The sequence below is a fragment of the Cavia porcellus genome, unplaced genomic scaffold (genome assembly GCF_034190915.1).
Source record: "Cavia porcellus strain 051 isolate PalLab524CR breed Dunkin Hartley unplaced genomic scaffold, mCavPor4.1 scaffold_15, whole genome shotgun sequence".
NCBI lineage: Eukaryota > Metazoa > Chordata > Mammalia > Rodentia > Caviidae > Cavia > Cavia porcellus.
In genome coordinates, this window is record NW_026947498.1 from 66330108 (window position 1) to 66352487 (window position 22380).

Below are 22380 nucleotides of genomic sequence, written 5' to 3' on the forward strand. Positions count from 1 at the left end.
TAGTAACATAACCAGAGATAACTGTCTTTTCATATTTGATTAGCATTTGGATAATACCCCAAATCCAATCAAAGTGACCTGACCATAATTTCAAGGAAATAGTTCTACACATATTTCTAGTATTAAGAAACCTCATCAACTATAATGTGTTCTTTTGGAAGACATAATTAGTGGTGGTAGGAAATACATGATATCCATAAAAATGGCAAGTTGAAAAGAAAGCAATGTCCACGCATCTGAACAATGCAAGTGAACCAATTATCCTTTGGTTCAGTTGGAAATGCTTGTCCTAATAGGTCATATGTATCAAGGAAAAGTCCCATTTCTGGCAATAATTCCACATTCCCTGTGCCACCTTCTTGAGTATGGTTTCCTCACAAAGCTGACCTGTAGCTGGCTTCACTGGTAGCCAGTGTAGTCTTGTAAGACCTATGATGGTTCTTGGAATCATTTTAGTTTAACTTCCCAATTTAGGAATGCTCTTTGCTTTGTTAAAGCTTTGTGGAACCGATTAGGTCAAAAGAGCTCTATCACGAATGGGATTGAGGGCTTCTGATTAAGAGGCCTATCAGAGCTTGTTCAGGCCTTTTGCCACAAGGATGCAACAAGAATGCATCATCTTGAAACTAGCCAAGTCTGCTAGTGCCTTGATTTTAGACTTTACAACCTCTAGTCCATGAGGAATAAATTGCTCATTAATTACAGTGTGAACTATTTTGTTATAGCTACCTGAATCGATTAAGACATTTCCTAACTTCTGATAATGTCCTGCTCTAGAATCACCATCTGTGATCCTTTAAAGAAACTGACTGCAAGAGAAACCCTTCAGCTCCTGTTAAGGCTACTGAAACTCAGATCCACTTTGTGAGGTAAATATTTAATGGTCTTACATTTATTTTGTCTTAATTCGAAGTAGGGAAGAAAACAAATAAAAGTCTCATTTTATTTTATTTATCAATAGTAACCAAAAAAATCAGGAGTTACAAAAACAAGTTAAATGCAGTATGGAAGCATACTAAATACAGATAATATTTTTTCAAACACACAGGTCATAGAAACCTGTTCAAATTGTTTCCTGAAGTGTGACTATTTAAACCATAGATGTAAAGACATTCAGACTGGTTCAGATGCACTTATTAGCAGGTGGAGGAGCCCTGTTTTTCAAAAATAGTAATAGTATCCAGAAGGTTTCCATGGACCCTGGATCTGAACAGACACTGTATGTTTATAAAACCATACACATAGAGAAAGCCTAGGAAGTTCACGGTCTATGTCCTATATGATTTTCAAAAGCTAAAGGAACTGAACCTGATTTAATCGTGCTTGTTTGCTCCATGCAAAGCTCTATGCAAAACTCCCTAAACTAGGCTATTTAGCAGCTTTCCATGAATGGCCCTCATATCACTTGATCCTATGGTGCAGGCAGCAGCTGCCCTATTTACACAGAAGCAGCAGACTCAAGAGGAATGTGGCTCTGCTCTTGGGAATTCAGTGTTGCAGGGTGGGACAGAGTCTTGGATGGTAATTGCTGTTCTAAATGTGACCAGTGAAAAGACATTGTAGCTTCTTGCTTTCAACAAACTGGTACTCTTGCCCTCTCCCATGGTGTCCAAGAGCTGGCAAAACTTCCTTTGATTAAGGCATGCTGCTGTGGGTTCTCCAAGGCACTTGGACAGGGAGCTGCATTTCAGACTGCACACGGGTTCAAAGAGAGCTTCTTAAAAATAGGATGATACATAAAAGTTCAGAATTCTAACTAACCAAAGTGAAGTTTTCTCCATTCAGATGAGAACCAGGAAAACTAGAAGGAATTCCTTTTCTGGCACAAATTTCTGTTGTCTGTGCAGTACCATCTAAATACTTTCTCTTTGAAGATCTGTATCTTGATTTTTCCAAGTGAAATCAAGTTTTTGATCTTTGTTATGACAAATGTATCTGAAACATGGTAATGACTTTTAATGATCAGGAGCCAAAAGACACGAGTATAATTGCAAATAACTAACTTGTCCATGGCTCAGTTTACAGACTCAGTCTCCATTGTTTACTCCTCTTGAATCTGAAACTTTCTTTTGGCCTCAGTGCTAAAGAGAAAGGTCTTTCAGCCACCAACTAGTTGCACATGACATGTATGGTTGAAGACATGCATGGTTCCCTCACCCTCTCTTGGGCTGGCTTTCCCAGCAAGGCCTCCAATATCAGCACAAAAGCTCACTCAGACTGAGGTTAAACTTGGCTATCTTATTTTTCGGCTACATGACTTTTCTTATTATAATAAAGTTTCATTTATCCTAAGGAGAAGGACAAAATTCACAGGAACCTGTCATCCTGTGGAAAACTGCCAGAATCACAAAATTTATAATTTATCAAATCAAAAGTTTAATGCATTTCACTGCTTAAAATCACTCTGCCAACGTTACTGGCAGATCAATGAGCAGATTGCTAGGCTGCGACATGCTAAGCCTCCATCCTTTGGAACAGTGATTTAACTGACCATCTCAGAGTAAATGAGCACAACTTAACTTCTCAGCTCTTGAAGGAAGTCTTACAAGAAATGCTTCCTCTTCCTCTGGCTTCTGTCCAAGTCCTCGCTCCCCCCTTGGCACACAGCTGCCCTGCTAGAAACCAAGGGGTCACTTTGGGTTGCATCTAGTCTAGCCTGTGGGAGGCTCAGGGGTGTCTGGATTATAGAGATCCCTGCATCAGGAAGAACTCCAAACTCTCCACCTCAGAAATGGTAGAACTACTGAAAAAATAATTATAAAAGCTTAATACCTAGTCAAGAAAATACAACATAAAACCACAACAGTATAATGATAATAATCGAAAAACAAAGTCAACTTACCAAAAAAGAAAAGAAGTGTTTTACAGAGAAGTAGCACCTTTGGTAACACATACTTTAAAAGTTTGGTTAGATCTCTATAGGGCTCAAAGTATCCAAGTATCTGCATCATTTGGGCACACCCTCTTGGAAACTCCATCCAAGTCTCAGGGATGGGGGTCACTAGCAGGATGGTTGTGTCTAGAGGAAGTGGCCAGGACCAAGAGGAGAAGCAAATGTTGGGCATCTGCCATGCTGACAGCAGTGACAACAAGGTCGGAAGCAGAATGTGGTCCGTGACCTCAGAGAGGCGTCATATCTGGGTCTGAGCCTTCCCTTCCCTTCTCCGGGGACTCCCTGCCCAGCCTTCTGGCATTGCATTCATGCCCTACAGCTGCTCACAGCTGCTGGGACTGCAGAGCGGCTTCGTCTCTGGGTCTGCCCTCTCCTAAACCGATGCAGCTTCCTTACTTGCCTCCAGCCCCAGAGCATCATTTACAGTTTTTCTCAAAGCTCTCCTAGAAATGAAGGCCATGGCCCATCCCCTCCTACCAGCTACCCCATTATTGCAAAACAAATAAACAAAGTGAAATCTGTTGCTATACAAGCAAATACTGGTGATTTGGTGATTGTGGCAGACACTTGGTATACTGGACTCCGCGCTGAGGGGAAGAGAAGGTGCTGCACTCCAGACACTCTTCCTGTGTGCCTCTTAGACTTCTTTGGCGCTCACCCTCTTGGTTTTTACAGCTGTGTCCTTTGAAATGCGAAAGAAAATAATCATCATGGAAATACTTAACAATACAGTGCACCGGCAGATGAATGTTGATGCTGAACATCAGTTGTTTACTTCTCCAGCTCCTCTGTGGATGGCTGAGCACCTTAAGGGCAAGGAGCACATCCTTTTCAGGACAGGATGCCACAGGGGCTGTTTACTACATTATGAAGCAATCTCATCGGAACTCCTATGAAACAAACTGATTAGTATGATTTCCACCTCAGGGATAAAGAAAGGATACAAACTGGAAATTATACAGGATGTTGTGACTCAAACAAGACCTAGAGAATTAAGACCACTGGGTTCCAGGCAGACTGCTTCAGTTTAAATTTGGAAGTGCTACTTTCTTAGTGACTTTGGGCAAGTTGTGAAACCTCCTGTGTCTCCACATCTTCTACTACAATCCGAGGGTAATAAGAGGTGAACTGTTACAGCAGAGCCTGAAACTGTCCTCCAAAAAGGATACAAAAAGGGCCAATAGGGATCGGGGATTTAGCTCAGTGGCATAAGCGCCTGCCTGGCAAGTGCAAGGTCATGAGTTTGATCCCTGGCACAAAAAAAAAAGGCCAACAAAAATGTCTAATACCATCCACATTAGGCAATATAAATCAAAGCCTCAAAAAGGTTCCACTTCACATCAACTGGAACAACTAGATACAGAAATAACGACAAATTTTGGCATGGATGTGAATTTAAACATGGAGTTACCATCTGGCTCATGAGTTCCATTTCTAAGAATACAGGCCCACACACAAACATGTATAGTAGTATTCAGTGCAGCATTATTTCTTGCAACCAAGAAACTGAAACAAACTGAACACTTATTGAATGATGAGTGAATACGTAAAGTGTGTTATATCCATGCCATGAAATACTACTGAGCCATAGAGAAATGAAATACCGATTCATGTTACAAGGATGAATCTTGAACACGTTATGCTCAGTGCAAAAAGTCAGACAGAAAAGGCCATACCTAGTATGATTTCATTTACACAAAATGTGTAGAATAGGCAAGTGCATAAATAGGGAAAATAGATTAGTGGTTGCCAGGGCAGAAGAAAGTGACTTCTAATGCCATTTTTCTGTGGAATGCTGAAAATGTTCTGGGATTAGTGGTAACAGCCAACACATTTTTGTTTTTGTTGTCGGAGATAGGGTCTTGCTATATGTAACCAGGGCCGGCCTTGAGCTGATGGTTATCCTCTTGCCTCTGTCTCCCAAGTGCAGAGATTACAGATGTGCACCACCATACCTGATTTATAACACTCTTACCATATACTAACTGGATGGAATTCATTAAAAGGGTGATTTTATAGTCTGTGAATTATACCTTAATTTAAAAAAAGGAAAAACACTGACAACAGGGGCTGGTACTCCAGCAGACATGACTGGTTCAGTTCAGTGAACACTGGCCTTCCTACTGCTATCCTAAGGGCTTTCACTGGCTTTGAGGACCCATCCTGTCCACACATGGTGATGGCCAGAAATGCTAGGGAATTAATGTCTCCTGGTAGCAATCCTCAGACAGTCACTAACGGAGGTTTTATAGTGATCCCCTAGCTCCCTCCCCCTTTGAGCTCTATAACTGTTTCCAGAACTCCCCACAGGATTATGCTGTGTGTGCCCATCCTGGTACCATGTCCAAACATGCTCTTTATTGCTTCCTTCCTGGACACATTTTCCTACTCCTCTCCTGCTGTTTCCTGGGATTGGCTCCCAAATAAACTGTCTCTACTTGAGTCTCTGCTTCCAAGTAAACTCCCCTAAGACAGATAAACCTACAAATGTGAACTACTGGCATTCACTGTTCACTGTTGCTCCACTATAATTTCTCCACCCTCAGGTAAAGGAATTCCTGCAAAGTTTTATTCCCCTTCTGTGTCATGGGGTTATGCTCATTGGACACTCAAGACTGATGAAATGGAGAAGACTAGAAGTTTCTGCTTAAACAAGTAAGATTTCTACGTGATCAGTAAGGACCAAATGCATTTAAAGAATGATCAACCAATACGGGCACTAATTAATAATAATTGCTATCTCATGAGCTTAGCAGCTCTTGTAATTATTAAATTCTCTAAAAACTTGTATCTCCGGGAGAAAGCTTTTGCTACCAGACCTGGTATACAAGTATGTAAAGTATGGTCTAAGATTGAGTTAATGCTACATGATAAGTCAGTGGCTGGACTAAGATCAAATATTGTCACAATACGTCAGTGTGTCTCTATTTTGATAAGGAACCTTTCCTCAAGGCGGGCTTCAATTTAATGACAGAAAGACTGAACACAACTCTCAGAATCTTCTTGGGCCTCTAGGAAGGTGAAGCTTTGTCAGTCACACATTATTTTCTAGCCTGATGCACATCTGTCTTTAATTCCTTATACGGTGGTTCAAGTCCACTCATTTCCCCTTCTCTTGAGTGCAGACTGTATACCTGGCCCTGTGCCACATACAAGGGCACAGTCACATGCAAATTATGCTCTCAGGAAGTACGTGATCTTTGAATTTGAGTACAGGTCACAACAGGAAACATTAATACTAATACTTCTCTGATCATGCTCAGTTGTAAACTTCCACTGGCTGAATCCTATTTATGTAGTCACTTACCCAGCTATAACCTACATCTGCTGGGAACTGTGGGGCTGGGCTACAGCTCCATAGGCGGTATCATTCAGGATCTACTGCATAGAACTAAGTATGTCTCTTTGGTCTCTGGAGCACTGGAAGCATCTGAGTGGTGTAAAGGCCTGGTGGCAGCAGCAATAGCTGAACCATCATGGTGGCTGTCACTCACCTGGTGCTTTTGAAGCTCTTGGACATATCGGGTCATTTCTTCCTCTGTTTGGGTCTGGGCCCCCTTCTGATTCTTTCCTGCAAGAAGAACCAAAGCTCAGAGTAGTGGTGGCTATGTTAAGTCAAGAGGGACCCAACTAGCTTGGCTGTATAGATCCTAAGTCATCTCCCATTTAACCTATGGGAGGAGAGGTACATCACCCACACCTACATGTCCCTGAATATAAAGGCATTAAGGGCCCTATGCAACTAACACCAAAGGGTAACAGACTGTGACCAAGCAGGCTACCCCAACTCTTCTCTGGTCTCTTATTCCTAAGGTCTCCTTCAACTGCTCAGCATGGCTCTATAGAAAAAGTCATGCAGAGAATTTGTGTCCTGACTCAGCCAATTTTTCTGGGGCAGTGAGTCTCCACCACTCCCATGACCTCAAAATATCCTAGAGAACATTTTAAAATGCAATTCCTGGTCAGGATGTAACTCAGGGGCAGAGGACTTGCATAGCATGTGCAAAGCCCTGGCTTTGATCCCTAGCACAGCAAACAAACAAACACAGTTACTTAATTTTCACCTTTGTGGAGTCTACTTTAGGAAATCCTGGACATCTGGTTTTTTTTTAAAGGATCTCTAGGTGACTCTGACGTGTAGCCAGGATTGATAACCATGACATCTAGCAATGTTTCCCACTAATACCACTAAAACTATACAGGTTCTCTAGCTCTTCTTTTTGCAGATTCTAATTCAGAAAGTTTGGGACGGTGCCCAGGAATCCGTGTGTTTTCAAACACAACATTTACCATAAGTAAAGACTAGACATCAGCATCGATCTGTCCCTCACAAGTTTCCCTTGGCCTATGCGCCATCTGGCTTTAGATCTCAGGTGTTTTCTTCCCTTTGGTGTTTGTGGTCTAAGCCTAGACTGCTTTCACATATGAGCCTCTACAACTTCCTCTAAATTCAAGGTCTACACACTAAGATGTGCTGAGGCCTCAGGGTACCATCTGTATTACTTGTTTTTTTTTTTCCTTTCAGTGTTGGATTAGAACCTAGGGCCTCAAGCATGCTAGGCAAGCATTTTGTCACTAAGCTACACCCCTGGGTCCTGGATTGTTGTATATATATATGTACAGAACTCTGAACTCCAGCCTTCTTGTGAATAAGGGAAGAAAGGAGAGAGGGAAGCAGACAGGGAAATCTAGAGCTCTGTGTCAATGGAAACAGGCAGTATCTACGCAGTGAAAATTTGGATTCTGTCTGATGCAACATTTGCAGATGGTCATGCTTAGGATTCTATGAATCTGCTATGCACCAACTACGGTGTCTTAGAAACAGAGTGCTACTTTTATGAAGCCAGATCAGGAGCAGTTGTGGATAGACACTGGAGGGAGCTTGAAAAAGATGAACATAAAGTGATTCCTGGTCAAGACAGGCTGAGCCACTGTCCCAAGATATTCTCTGGTGGCTTCAGTAGCTAGTGTATGTGTAGCCTCATCTAAGTCTCTACTAATCTTTGGCTTCTCTGTAGCTCAGGACTCAAAAGAGTACCAAGATACCGTTTAGCTTCTGTCCCATATCCCAAACTCTAATTCTGTTAAGTTAAAGACTGTTCACAGGCATTTATCCTTTTTTCTGCCAGGTAAGACAAGGTAGAGTCATTCTGTCTTCCAACCACCTGAGTCTTTCACACACAGTATTTTCTAAAGGTCATAATGACTAAGCCCAGTCTCCATCTGGCTTCAGATCTCACATACTTTTCTTCCCTTTGGAATTTTTGGTCCAAGCCTAGTCTGCTTTCAGGTATGAGCTTCCTCTTAAATCCATGGCTTACACATCAAGATGTGCTTATATTACCCCAGGGTAGCACCATCTGGGGTAATATAAATCACAGTTTGCTTTCCCTGTATCATCATTCCAGTCTGACAGCAACATTTATTCATGCTCCTGGCCTTAATCCTCTCCTGTTTGAAGCCACTGGAGTGATTTTCAAACTTGTACATCGGGAACAAGCACTTTGCCTGCCATGTGACCCTTGACACTCAAAGCCTAGGTCTGCCACTTGTTTCCTGGGCTCGTTGTGCCCCAGTACCACTATCCTCCCCATTGTCCCCAAGCTGACTTCTCATGCGGCTCTTGACCCCACTGCTCCTTCTGTCTGAGGTACAGCTCACCATCACAGGTCAGGGCTGTGCACACCCAGTTTCCACAGGCACAGACACAGCGGTTACAGTCCACCTCAGTCTCAGCTCCATCTGCGTACGTTTCATCCTCCAGAGCACATTCTGTGGGGCCAGAAAGAAGGGTAACAATTTGGCTGTTAGGCTGAAACAGTTTGTGCACCTTCTCTTTCCCCAGAGACACTGTGGCTAAGTAAATGCTCCCATCAAAATAAAGACTTAGACCTTAACTTCACCATGCCGCAGACGGACTGCATGCTTAGTCTATAATCACGGGAGCAGAATTGGCAGCCAGCCCTGTAGAGTTCTTCCAATCATCTCCATTTTGGCCCCCCAAATGCCTCTCTGCCCAACAACTCTGGATTTCTAGATTAAGCTTACTCTTCTCAGGAGGGTTGAAGGATGGATTGAGGCACTTGAGGAATTCTTGGAAGCTGAGTTTCCAATCAGCGTTTTCATCAGACAGTTCAATGAGAGCATCAACACACAGTCCCCTGAAATAAAACGGGGAGAGAGGGAATGTGTCAGCTAGACCTCAGCTTCTCTCTGGAGAAAGGAAGCATCAGTCTTAGATACAGCCAGGAACTCCTGGAGGCCACGAAAGTGACTATTCTCTGAAAACTTGTCCCTCGGCATTGATCTGTTACAACCATTATCCACCCCAACTCCCCTGAGCATCTGTAACCGTCAGTTTATTAAACTAGATGTCAGTATCACTTAAGCTGTTCAAATGTTCCCCTACAATGATGAAAGTTTTATGGACAGCTTTTACTGACAAATGCTTTCACCACCTGCACACCTTTCTCTAGTGAAGGCCTTTCCTACATGTAACTGTGCAATGAATCAGACCAGAAAAATCTTTTGAACAAAAGTCAGTTGCTTTTCCTATTTTTAATTCTATCTACACACTGGGTCCATACTAGAAGTTTCTTATGGGTTAATTTTTATTATCTACAATAATAGCAGAAAAGGGGAAGGATATGTATTTGTATCAATTAGAGATGTATACATGAGACCATACTGATTATCTTAAAATCAGAATTGAAGCTATTATTGAAGCTACTATTAGATAATGGGTCAATGTATTCCTTCAGAAAATTAACCGGTAAAATACACCCATATCACTCAGAAACCAGTTTTTTCTGATGTGACCTTGATCAGCAATTTTAAAATGACTTCTTCTTCCTTACATGTTTTGGCCAAAAGGGTAGTTACTTGATCATAATCAGTGTTGCTCAATATATTAGTCTATCATGCTCACAGCATAGAATAAGAGAGAATTTACATTTCCTCCTATTATTTCACAGCGGCCCTGGTGTCTGGGTAGCACTGAGAGGGCCTCAAATTCTCCCACGCATTCTTTCCCCACGGTCTACATCCTGAGCCTCCCTCCTCTCACCGTAGCAGCTTGTTGTTCTCCTGGTCTGCATAGGTGGTGATGTTGATGGCAGTTTCATTCTGCTCCACAAATTTCAGGAATTCACTGGAGTCCAGGCGCGAGTCACCATTATCAAAGTGCTAGGAAGGGGATTAAGAGAGCTTTCAAAACTGTGTTGTAAGATCTCCACCATCCTGGGACCTATTTCAGCCCTCCCTGGCCCGGTCTCAAAGAGCTGAGTAACCAAAGCTGTAGCTGCCCAGCATCTGAAGAAAGCACCAGTACCCTGAGACGAGTGAGTCACACAGTGCCTGGGGACTCAATCGAGTTCCTGCTGGTGAGGTGCAGTTGGATGGGTTCCAAATTGCCCCAGAGGCCAGGGTATCCAACAGCACTCTGTGGCCTATCCCTGACACTACCTTGCAGATATTCTCATCTATATTCAGGGGTTCAAACCAGCCCCCAGCCCTTGCCCGAACTGTCACTCACATGTAACATGAGTATAAATTCATAAGCCATGAACCAGAATCTCATGAAGCCCAGGATGTGTGCTTCTAACAAGGAGCAGCAATATAGGCGATCTCCAAGATTCCCTTGGGAGTTGCACAATTCTGTCTTGCTGTTTCATTAGTAGCTTCCTTGTACTTAACTCAGGGCTTAAGTTTCACACTGGTCTGGGGAACCTACCGCATGAGTGAGAACTCACAGGCACAAGCACCAAGTCAGTAAGCTGTGGGCAGGGCGGCTGCAAAGTCCCTGTCCCTCAGCTCTGTGCTGTGGTCCCCCTGTAGATGTGTGCACTGGTCCTCAGACATCCCCATGCAGGCTATCCTGATGGCTCACCCAACATCCCTTGGACATGAGGTAAGAGTGTGAGGAGCTCAGGCACTGTGCTCTCCACAGCAAGGTCCTAAACAGAGACCTCAGCCACCTGGTACCATTCCTGATGCTGAAGCTTTAGGTGCAGGAAGGAGGGGTGTCACTTTCAAGACTCTAGTCCAATGCCAAGTTGGACACTGTTGCTTTTCTAACTAGTTCCATTAATATCTTTCTCTGGCTCCCAAATTCTTTCCCTAGGCTGCCTGGGAAATGGTCAGCACCCCACTGCTACTTTTAAGGTGACTCTCCAGATGGTGCAAGGGATTTTGGGAGAAACATAGGCCCTGGGTTTCTAGGTAGGAGGGAAAATGTACCTGTAGACTCTTATCACTGTCATTTGCATGCAAAACTTTCCAGGCCACACACAGATATATATATAAAACAGCTACTAGACCCTTGGCTAGAACCTATTTATTATTCTTGTCCCAATTCCCAGACACAGTTTCACATACTCCTTATTCACTGTGCATTTGCCCTGAGGAAATTTCCCTAAGGGTTGCCTTGTGAGGTCTTGGTTAATTAAAGGAGAGTAAATAAGTCAGCTTGGCCAGCAGGCATTGTTAGGAGCAAAGGATTTTCTTGATTCCAAATGTTGCACGTCGAGGTCAACAAAAACAACCCTTAGAGAACCCCAACATCACCAGGGCCTCGTGACAGAGTGTAGGGAAGGGCTTAGTCCTGCCCTGGCTGCAGACCCACTGTGGAGGGCCCATGTGGGCACCTTGAGCTTAGCCATTGTAGCCAACAAGGTGGCTCTCAAAGGGAGTGCTTGTGTGCACACTTGTAACATCAGGGCCCAAATGATGGCTGTAAGATGAGGGGGCATCCTAGCCTGCTTGCAGTCTTCTCTTAGCAGGGTGAAGTTGGAGCTATTCAGGACAGAACTCCATGTGGAATCCACACAAGCCCAGAAGCCTGGTACTTCCCCCAGAAACAGCAGGAAATGCCTGCACAGTCTTGATCTTGGATGGTAATCCAACCTCATTCACTCAACCTGTTTCAACCAGCCAGTCACAAAGACAGCACTTCTGTACCCCTTTCTTCCCCAACTCTCTATCTGAGACAACGTTTTCCTTCTATGTAACTGCAGGGTTGTGGTGAGGCAGAATGGATGGTTGGTTGAGGCTGGATGGCTGAGGCTCACTGTTGTAAGTCTGGAAACTGTTTAGAGATGGGCTGAACCCCAGCACTCACACACAGTAGCTGGGACGACGCAGTAGGTGACACCAGTGTAAGGGGAATAAAAGGCTGGCTCCAGTGTCAGTCTGGTCTCCAGGAGTCTGCCACCTGGTGTGACATGAAAGGCTCTTCCAGGGCCTTTCCTCTTCTTTATTCTGTTATGCTTTACCTAAGAAATAGGGCCTAAATCACTGGCTGAGGTGAAAGGCAGATTTTGGCCATATCCACATTCTAATTAGATTTGCTTTTCCACTATTTTGGTGTAAGGAATGTCAACTTGGTTGGAGCACAAGTCACTAGGTAGTTAGTAGTTCATGAAGAGTCTCCTGGAGAGCTCAGCTCTCTCACTAAAGGACCTACTGGGTCCAGAGGAAGATATTAATGGAACTAGTTAGAAAAGGACCTACTGGGAGGTATCGAGGCGAGTGTGGCCCGGGTGCCTGGAAATCAAGCCGAAAACCAGGTGTCAAAGATGCCCAAGGCTGGGTGCCACCAAAGGACTGCTACAAATGGACACAAGGTCCCAAGTGGCCCCACAGCTCCAAGCTCTAATTACAGGGACAAGTCTCTGCTCATAACAGGCCCTGCAGTACCACACACTCGGTATTGGAAAACATGGCTTTAAATTAGTTTTTGTTCCTATCCAGCTCCTGCCCAGCGAAGTGCTATGTTTTTCTATAGAAGAGGAACTGCCCTCAGACAAGGGCTGCCCTGTGGGAGTGACTGAAACAGGACAGAGTGAGTAGACTTGTGCTCTCTCATTCAGTCAAATCTCAACAATGTGGAATCCAGAGATTTCAGCTCTGTCACAGTTTCTCTAAACTTTGTCTAAAAACATCAGCACAATAGAAATCTTCAGCAACCAAAATTCCTTTTATCTTGGGATAAAATACTGATTTGGATCAGTATTCCTCTGTGGGATCCACAAAACCAGTTAGAAGAATTCGTAGACCAAAAAGACTGGTATTGAGAACACACAATGGCCTTGGGGTTGCCAAGAAGTCCCTCAGGTGTCTGGGACAGCACGGCCTGGAAGGAGGCACGGGGAGCACAGCCTTGGGAGGAGCATCTGAGGCATGGGTCTAGAGCTGTGTCTGAAAATGATGGGGGACCTATGGAAATGTGGGTGTCTGAATGCATGTATGTAGCATGTGTCTCTGTGTGGCACTGTCCAACCTGTAGCATGTGACTGTTCATTTGTCAGCACTTCTGAGTGCTTATCTGAGTATTCCCATGAATGTGCATATGTTCTCGTCACCATCTAGAACAGTACGCCCTCAACTGATTCTTCTACAACTGTCAAACTTTCAGAAAGATCTTACATCATTTCCTCCTTTGCTTTCCTGTTTGAAAGCAGCAGCTCTCCTGGCTTCCACTGGAACTCTGTCTCCTCCACTAGATAGGAGGAGCCACAGCATGGTGGAGGCTCACAAAGAATCTCTGAGCCCTGAAAATGCCAGCCTGTGAGCTCTTGCTGATGACGAAGCTCTGCAGGCTGTGAATGATCAAGATGGTAACTTAGAAAAATGTCGAGGGAAAGAGGCTGAAGAGGTTTGGGACAAGGTGGGCTCAGAAGGGCCTTTGTAGCAGCAGTTCTGCTCTGTAAGGCAACACGTAAGGTAAGGGCCAGAGCATGGCCACATTTCTTCCTGACAGTCTCTCTAAGACATCTGTGGTTTAACTGTCCACTGGGAGCAGCATTTGTGGTTTGGATTCCAGAGCTGACTTCTGGCTTCCTACTGACCAAGTACATCACAAAGCAACTTTCACATCTGTGTGGAATGATCTACGATGAGAGGCCATGCAGGTACTCTAAGCAGGTAAACAATGCCTCATAGCCAGACAATGGGAGGAGGAAATTTTTCTTTCTCTGGGACTGAACAGTCTTAACCATGACGCCAATTACCTTAAAGTACTTGTCTAGGATTTCACTGTAGTTGCTGCCTTTAGAGAACCAGCCATCTGGAATGATCTCGGCTTCCAGCCACTGAATGATGCGACGCCGGAGCTCATCACGGTTGGCCTGATAGCAAACGACTGCAGGAAAAGGGAGGTGTGTCAGCTGGGTGTCAGTGACCCCAGTGTCATCTAGTACCCACTATCCATGAAGCTCAGTGTCCAGGCACTGCCTGAGTCATAAAATTTAGCCTTCATTGCACCCCGGGTAAGGGATGGTCACACCCAGAGTACAAAATTGGGAAGTGTCTAACCCTAGAGTCAAATTCATGTCTCTAAAACATTTATAAAAATTGAGAATGCTGAAACAGAGATTTTGTTGCTTAAGTCAGGATAACACAGAGCAGCAAAGTACAGCATATTTTCATTAACTTTAGGAAGCTGAGGGGGAAAAAAAATCAATCACCAACATGAGCCGAGACAGCACATGAATAAATGATAGCATTGTAATTCTTGAGATAACTGCATTTCTGATTTTTCTCCCTTTCACTGACTGGATCTATCAAAACTTTCTCCCATTTAAAATTTTATGTGACTTGTACCGTCCTCTATTATATGCAACAGAAGCAAGGATGAGATAAAGGGCCATGTCACGGCCCTGCTCTGGGCAGCTGTTGTAAGCCAAGTGGAAGCCACAGGTGGGACAGGCTTCAGGGGACGGCAGCTGGGAAGAGATCCTGGGGGATCCCTGCAGGGGGAGATCCTGGCAGACAACACACTTGTTGGAATGGGGGCAGCGCGCAGGGCTAGGAATGCACATGTGGGCATTGTTTTGCACTCTGCCCTTCCAGCTGTGTGAGGTGATGAAGCTCAGTCTCTCTCAGCCTGCATTTCTTCATCTGTGAGGTAATTACAGTGAGGTCCACCTCACCAGGAGGCTGCAGGGATGGGAGGAATCTGCAGCCCTGTGCCTACAAATTACGATTGGATTTTAATTTGTGCTATCAGAAAACCTTTAGAAGCCTTATTAGCACATCCAGCTGCCCCCTTTCAGAGGCCCCTTCCCTCGGCCTCCTGGTTCTGTTGGTCTGGTGAAGGGGGACTCTGGTTTCCTGTCCCTGATATGTAGCCACTGCTCAGCAGAAGTGGAGAACAACTAACAGTCTGCCTGTTTTAGTTGGAAGTGCCCCAAAAATGCAGTTTTGCAGTTTTCCTGAGCTGTGTCGAGGAGTGGTGGGTTCTGGGTCACACGTTCTGACACATGCAAAAGATCTTATAAGCTCAACAGAGATTTCCATTACAAAAAATTTCTTCCCCAAGACGCATGCACACAGCAGAAAGAGCCAGCACTTACCTGGACTGGCAGAAGGACTTACGGATTTCTTCTCTGCAAGACAGAAAAAGAAAATGTGTGCAAAGTTAAGAAACAGATAGCTGCATTAAAAAAAAAAAATAGCTGCATATTTCTAGGACAAAAACTGCCTCCCCAGCAAAGGAGTCTGTGTGTAGGTTTTCATCAGTGTGTCTTCCATGTTTTCTCTTTCCCTTCCTTCCACATTTTTATTACTTTTATTTAAAAAAATTTTTTTAAGAGCAGAATATATTTATTGAGAGAAAGAAAGCTTCTGTCTGAGGGACAGAAGGTGAACACAGGGGGTGCCAAAGACTCTGCCTTTTCTAGGGACTTTAGTAAAACCATGAGGTGAGACCAGTCCACGATGAGGAAAACCTGGAAACTTGCAAGGCAGACAAGCATGAGGCGGGACGAACTATGGTCAACCAGTAAGATTGACTGTTCAGGTAAAACTGACAAAATCAGGGACAAATAGGAAAGCGAGTCACGTAGTAAGCGGGTATTCTTACGGAGCAGTGACTCTTCTGATAGGTTTCTTTTCTTTATTTATTTTTTATACTAGGGATTGAACCTAGTACCTTTGCACTGAACTGTATCCCTAGGCCTTCTTGTCATTTTTATTTTGAAACAAGGTCTCTTAAGTTGCTACGTTGCCCAAGCTGGACTCAAACTTGCAGTTTTCCTGCCTCGGCTTACCAAATTGGGTGGAGAGCCCCTGAGACTCTGAGGTTTCTTATGGTGGAAAAGTTACATCTGTCTTTATGTGCTGTGCACTATCTCCCCAGTCCTGGAGTGCTGACAGCGTCCCTTACCTTTGCAGTGTCCGTCATAATCAACCTGAATTTTGGATCCAGTAAGGCAGGCATCTCGATGCAGCTCACAGTGGTTGAGGTAGGTCTTGCCGTTACTGCCACACACAGGCCTCTTGTGAGGTTTGCATTGCTGAAATAGACCCATGGGAGGATGTTTGTGTAGGCGTCGGTGTACACACACACACACACACACACACACACACACACATTCACACACTCACTCAACTCATATTCTAAATTCTTTTAGGGCCTCATTATACAGATTTATTGCTTTGTTTAGTATTTCAGAGCCATTTCATTTTCCTCCCAATTTCTCAACCATCGTTGCGAGGCTGGGTGGAGTAAAGAACTACAGAGAACAGTTACAGCCAGGAATATGGAATAAAGTTCATTTGGCAGCTAAGCTCGGCTTTGGCTGTCAAGATGGCCAAGATCATAGGCAAGTTCAGGGTTTTCTTTTTAGGTTTTTGTGGCTTTAAAAGGGGGAAGATATAGGGGGGAAGCAAATTTATCTCAGATCTAATAAAGGGACCAAAACAAAAAGAAGCAGATGAAAGAAAAACAAAAGGAAAAGAGAAGAGTATATGTGATAGTAAGGAACAAAATGCCGAATCTGCAAGGTAACCCTTCCCTCCAATTTTAGATTAAGACACTAAAGCCCAGAAAGGTAAACTTTCTTTATTCACTTAACCATTATCTACTGCGGAATTCCTACTATGTGTTACATGCTGAGCAAAATCAAACACGAGCTGTTTCTTCATGGTATTTCACAGGAATCCATTTCCTTAAAATCATACAACTGTACACGGCTGCACTGAGAACCCTGTGGCCAGGATGTTCCTAGTGCAGTCCTCCGGGACAAACAGAGCCCAGATAATATTAGGCGTTGTATTTCTGAGGTGGGAGACTTTCCTTTTGGGAGTAGTGTATCAGGGTTTTGAACTTGGGGGCTATGTTGAATGCATTTATGTAGAAAGACCTTTCAAGCACCATGTTGGTCTAGAATGATGTTTTTATATAAAATAGGGATCCTAATTATATATTGGGGCATATAAAATGGGGATTATGTTTATATTAGCATAGAGAGCAAGCTGTCAATAACAGTTTCCACAGACGAATGGGATTAGAAAGACACAAGGAAAGATTGCTAATTTTATGTCTGCATGAATGTCTATACTATACACAGGAATTTTTTTTTAATTTAAAAAAATCGCATATAGCTAAAGAAAAAGTATTCCTGCATCAAAAATCAGGAATTTGATTTTTAACCCCAGGGAAAAAAATTCTACATCTTTCACAGAGACAAAGAGCACTTTCATAACGATGATGAAATCACAAGTCATGTCCTTGGACTGGCTTTGGCCGCTGTCCACTGGTCCCTGACATCAGGACCTACCTCGATGCAAAGGCAGGTGGGCTCTCCTTTCTCTGTGACTGCACACTCCCGGCCAGCTCCGCAGAACACATTGGCACAAACCTTAGATTTGCTTCTTATTTCTTCCTGAAACACAAATCACGAAGGAAACCATGTTACTCAGGTGAGCCCATTATGGAATGAGCCAGTAGTGGTGACTGTTTGTAGTCTTAGACTTTGGTCTGGAATTGCAGCTCCTAGTGATGATGGACTTTGATTTGCCCAAAGTTGTCCCCATCTGCTGGCACCATACTCCCAGGCATTGCTCTTACCCAGAGGCACCTGCTCCCTAAGACTAATTTTCCAAAAGCAAGAGTTCCTTTCTTCCTCCCTTGTTAGTTTGAAGTTTAGTGAGCACATCTACTTTATGCCAACACTACAAACAGACTGGGTACACCAAGGACAGTCCTGGTTTGAAAGAAGTTTGAAGACCATCAGGAAGCAGACATTTAGAATAAGAATATACATGTATGTCACCAACACGAGCCCCAGGAAGCTGGAAGGAGAAGGTATAAATCAAATGATTCTTTCTGAAAATGTGATTCCTTCTGAAGCCTTACGTGATTCTGAAAGGTTGAGAACACCACGCCAATTAGAAATGGAAACACTGGAGAGAAATACAAACATTTCAAGGATCAAAACTTGACTGAGTGGTGTAAAATGTAGTATTATCAAAAATGGCAAAAGAAGGATGCTAAACCATGGAAACATGCATTTGCTGTCAGTTGGTATTCAACCCTTGTCTAGGTCTGCTCTGGTTTTAAAGTTGGAAGGGTCCAATTACCTCCAAAGAGAATAAACCACCTGAAGGTAGGAATACTTTTAAGCCACTTTCTGGTTCGGATTCCTGTTCAGTCATGGGCAGCAGAACTGACAAGGCAGGGAATGCTTAAAAACATGGGCAATATATGCACTAATGCGTTGGTGACAAGCTCCCTGCGCCCCTCCCATCATTGGAAGCAGAAAACCAACCCCATTTCATTTACCATTCAGCTCAGCAGTAACAGTGGTTAAATGAAGAGAATGCGATGTCTCTAGTCCCTCTCCCCAAGCAGCTAGGAAAGCAGAATCATCAAGAGCTTCCAGATCTACACCCACTGGGTTGGCAGTGGTTGTGAAAAATCAACAAAGATGGCAAGGGCCAGACTGGGGTCATGGGACTGACTGTGGCAAAAAAAAAAAAGTCTACGTTCCCGGCCATATTCACTATGTCCTGCAGAGAACTCACACTCAAGGGGTTGTAAGAGCAAAAATTCTTATAAGCCAGTAAATGCTTCATATCTCAGAACAGATCTTTAAAAGAAAAAAAAAGGAAAAAAAATACAGGCTTGAGAGCTGAAGACCAGTGCCCAAGACAGCTGGTTTGCTGCCACCTGGAGGCTACATGGCAAACTCCGAGTTATCTTTTTCTCCCATAACCCAGCTTGTGGGTCAAGCAGGGCTCTCATTGGTCTAGAAGTTATTTGCATGCTCTCATTTCATTGGTTCACATGCTGTTACAAAACCAATTCTTTTGTGCCAGTTGCTAAGGAGAATTCAATAAAGCTGGCAGGCAGGGAAGAAAAGAGGAAATAATTCCCAGAAGACTGGGGACTCTGGAGAGCTGTTGTTTCCTAAACAGGGAGTGCAGATAAAATCAGGCAAATTCTCCAGGCAGAGCCCACTTGTGGGAACTATTTAAAATAACTCCAGAAAGAAAGAGAAAAAGGCTACCATTAATCATTAAAAAAAAAAAAAAATCTCAGGGTAATCAGGTTCTCTTTCCTCTGTTAGACACTGTGGCTGTGTCACATGAGCTGCAGACACAAATGAATGCAAAATAATGCACTCAAGGACACACCACCAGCACCCAACTCGCCTAGCAGACACCCACAAACTTCCCCTAGCTGTGTGTCCCTAACTAGTCACTTTAATTCACTGAGACTCATATTTGTTAAAGAGGAGGAATTACCAACCTTGTCTTGTGAAGACAAAATTATATAATATACTTGGAAGTACCACAAACCACAAAGCCAGCTACTCATGATTAATGGAAACATTTTATAGTGCTGCCTGAAAAACTGCGGGTGGCAGTGACAGAGCCCCAGTTTCACTTAGGTTGTTTTTAGTGAGCATTAAAAATAAAAGCGTTTCCTTAATAACTGAATTCAACTCAAACGAGTGTTCAGAAATTGTTCCCCAAAATCCATTTGGAGAAATATACCTTTTACTTAAATGAGAACAAAATTTAATAGTACAATTAAAATTTATGAAGTGTTTCATATACCTAATTTCATTTTACTGTTCAGACAAATATGCATATTATCGTTTGCCCTGTTTTATGGAGAAGCAAATCAAGATCCCAAAGCTAAAAATGATAGGAACTCAGAGTCCAATCCAGATTTTCAGATTTCACTAAGCTCCCATTTATAAATACCTGGCATGCTGGTAAAGGATTTATTATATAATCTTGACAATAACTCCATAGATTAGACATCATTACCAACCACATTTCACAGACGAGGGAACTGAGTGTTAGTGGTTAAATAACCTAGAAAGAGACAAAACTAGAATTCTACTCAATAAAAAAAAGAGGATTATTTTTCTTATCCAGAGTAAGGCTAACGAAATAACAGTGGGGATGTGAATTGCAAATTAACAAGCAGCAGGAAAACTGCCTCGGAGATTTAGATTTGAATTACCCACTGTGTTCCTTACTTGCCATGGTCAAGGACAAGATTCTGTATTCTCTTTAAACCTCGGTTTCCTTAGGTACAGAGTGGGACGCTGACCCTCAGAGGGCTGCTGCCCTGATTTTAAACAAGGTATGCAGCGCAGTGCCCACCACACAACAGAATGTGGCCGTTACCACAGCGGACAATTTATTTCCGGTCTTTCCACTGAGATGCTGTCACTGCCCCCTCAGGCTGCTGTGTATACCCTAATTCTTCCCTCTCCTCCCTTAAATGGAAAAGAAATACTGAGAGCAACAGGATTGATGGAATAGAAAAAGCAAAGGGTCCAGGAGCCGCCATGGTCTGTGGCAGAGCACAGTGGATGGGGAGCCCTTAGCGAACCATTCCTCTTTGCAGGTGACACATCTGTCAATAGGTGGCAATCTCTCTCTGTCTCACACAGCCTGGAGCCGCAATGCAGACCTGCAGGCTCAGCTCCTGCAGCTCTGCTTTGCCCTGTCCTCTGGTAAAAGTTGGAGAAGCAGGAGGTGGGAGAACAGGGCAAACACCCTAGAGTGCAGGCACAGGGACCTGCTGTTTTGGGAAGGAATGTCCTCTTCTGCAGCCCTCAAAGTCCTCCCCACCTCTTCTCATTCACTGGTGTGATTTAACGCAGAGACTAAAAACACTGAAAGATCTTCTCCAGAAAGGTGGCATTTATGCCAGGGCAAACACTTCTCCAAGCCGCACCTTCTCTGAAAGCAACAATGTCAGATGCAGTCCCAAGACCCCTAGACAATTCCTTAGTGGCAGGTAGTCTTACTCATCTGCCTGACTGCTTTTAAGTGAGACAGAAGTGCACCTTGGGAAGAGGTGAATGTCATCTGACCTTGCTCAGGATGGTAAGGGGGTCAGGATGAGGAAGAGGAAGGATGAAGTGGGGCAGTGGGTGGTGACCAAGGTGGGCCTCAACAGCTGATCGCAGGGCCCCCACGCCTCTGGTAGGTGGCGAGACTTCAGCCAAGGAAGGAGCTGAAGGAGAGGGGACTGTGGTGGGGGCTGTCCCAGAGCACAGCCCAGCTGATTCTCTTCCTCGTTGTTTTCATGATGTGCATTGCAAATTGGGTCTGGGGACTTGGTGTAAGGGTTCATTTTCACACTGTGAATTCACCTTGCTTTGTCAAAGACTGACCAGGGACATTTCAAACTTTTACCAGAAAAAAATCTGCTCTGTGCCACCACATGGTAACAATGATACTTTATACCTATTCAGCAATTTTGATGAACATGAATTTATACTTTCATTTTTTGACTCTAAGCCTTTTACTATGGGGCAGGTAGGGGTTATCTCTAACGGCTTTCTGATTTAAGATTCTATGAGGAAAAGGAAGCAAGACTCACAGCTATACATGACTATTTCAAGATCTGATGGTCAAAGAGCTGGGTCTTCAGACTTTAATTTCAGCCTTTTCCTCTTAACTCTGCCTTTTTACAAATCAAGGCCAGGAAAGGTGTTGTCTGGAGTCCAAGATCTTACACAATGGAAATTATTTTTTGCAAGCAAGAGACCTTTTGCAAGCAAATGGAAAAGCAAGTTATTTGCAAAACCTCCAGTAGAAGTGATGGTGTGTCCGAATCTCTAGGCTGAAGAGCATTAAGCCTGAGCATAAAATACACTTTGACTGTCTTAAAAAAAATCTTCTGAAATAAAAGAATTTCTAGAAGAACAGAGTGCTTTGGCAGGGGAGGAAGCTTATAAGTGAAGCCATAAAACTGTCAGCTTAGCATAATATCATTTCACTAAGGTGAACTGGGACAGCTTTGTCCTCTCATTCTTTTCCTTCTTCCCAACGTTTTTTCCCCCTTGAAAAAACAGCCCTGCTTATGCCAAGGTAGAATTTTGGCACCACTTGCCTCTATTATGTGACAGAGCAGCTTTGTTGACGTGAAGAAAGGCTCTCCTTGCTTTGCCAGAATTAGTCATGGAAACTTCATGGGTGACAAGGGCCTTCAAATATATAGAGTGCCATGGGACTAGGGACAAAAGAATCCAGAGAACTGGTATATGTGTGGAGGGGGTCCCCAGGCTGGGATGCTCGCTCCTCCCAGGCACCATTCTGGAGAAGAATCCTGTAGCACAGCCCTAGAAAGCCAAGGAGAAAGAGCAGACCTGCTTCAGGCCCTTGAAGTCTAGCTGAAGCACTACGTGACCCTGTTCAATCTCTGATTATTTGCTTTGAAAAAGAACATGGTA

At 43.7% G+C, this 22380-nt stretch overlaps 1 protein-coding gene across 2 annotated transcripts in view; it reads right to left on the minus strand.

Moving 5' to 3' along the window:
* Nucleotides 1-929: 929 nt before the first annotated feature.
* Nucleotides 930-22380, minus strand: part of Fstl1 (follistatin like 1) — a 49173-nt gene continuing 27722 nt past the window's right edge. For both annotated transcript variants that reach the window (XM_063225038.1, XM_063225037.1), the window contains exons 3-11: nucleotides 17455-17559; nucleotides 16059-16188; nucleotides 15247-15279; nucleotides 13903-14033; nucleotides 9960-10078; nucleotides 8942-9054; nucleotides 8555-8665; nucleotides 6388-6464; nucleotides 930-3575 (exon numbers count right to left, since the gene is read on the minus strand). In XM_063225038.1, coding sequence (XP_063081108.1) covers nucleotides 3531-3575; nucleotides 6388-6464; nucleotides 8555-8665; nucleotides 8942-9054; nucleotides 9960-10078; nucleotides 13903-14033; nucleotides 15247-15279; nucleotides 16059-16188; nucleotides 17455-17559 — 864 coding nt within the window. In that variant the 3' untranslated portion in view covers nucleotides 930-3530. The remainder of the gene's footprint in view (nucleotides 3576-6387; nucleotides 6465-8554; nucleotides 8666-8941; nucleotides 9055-9959; nucleotides 10079-13902; nucleotides 14034-15246; nucleotides 15280-16058; nucleotides 16189-17454; nucleotides 17560-22380) is intronic.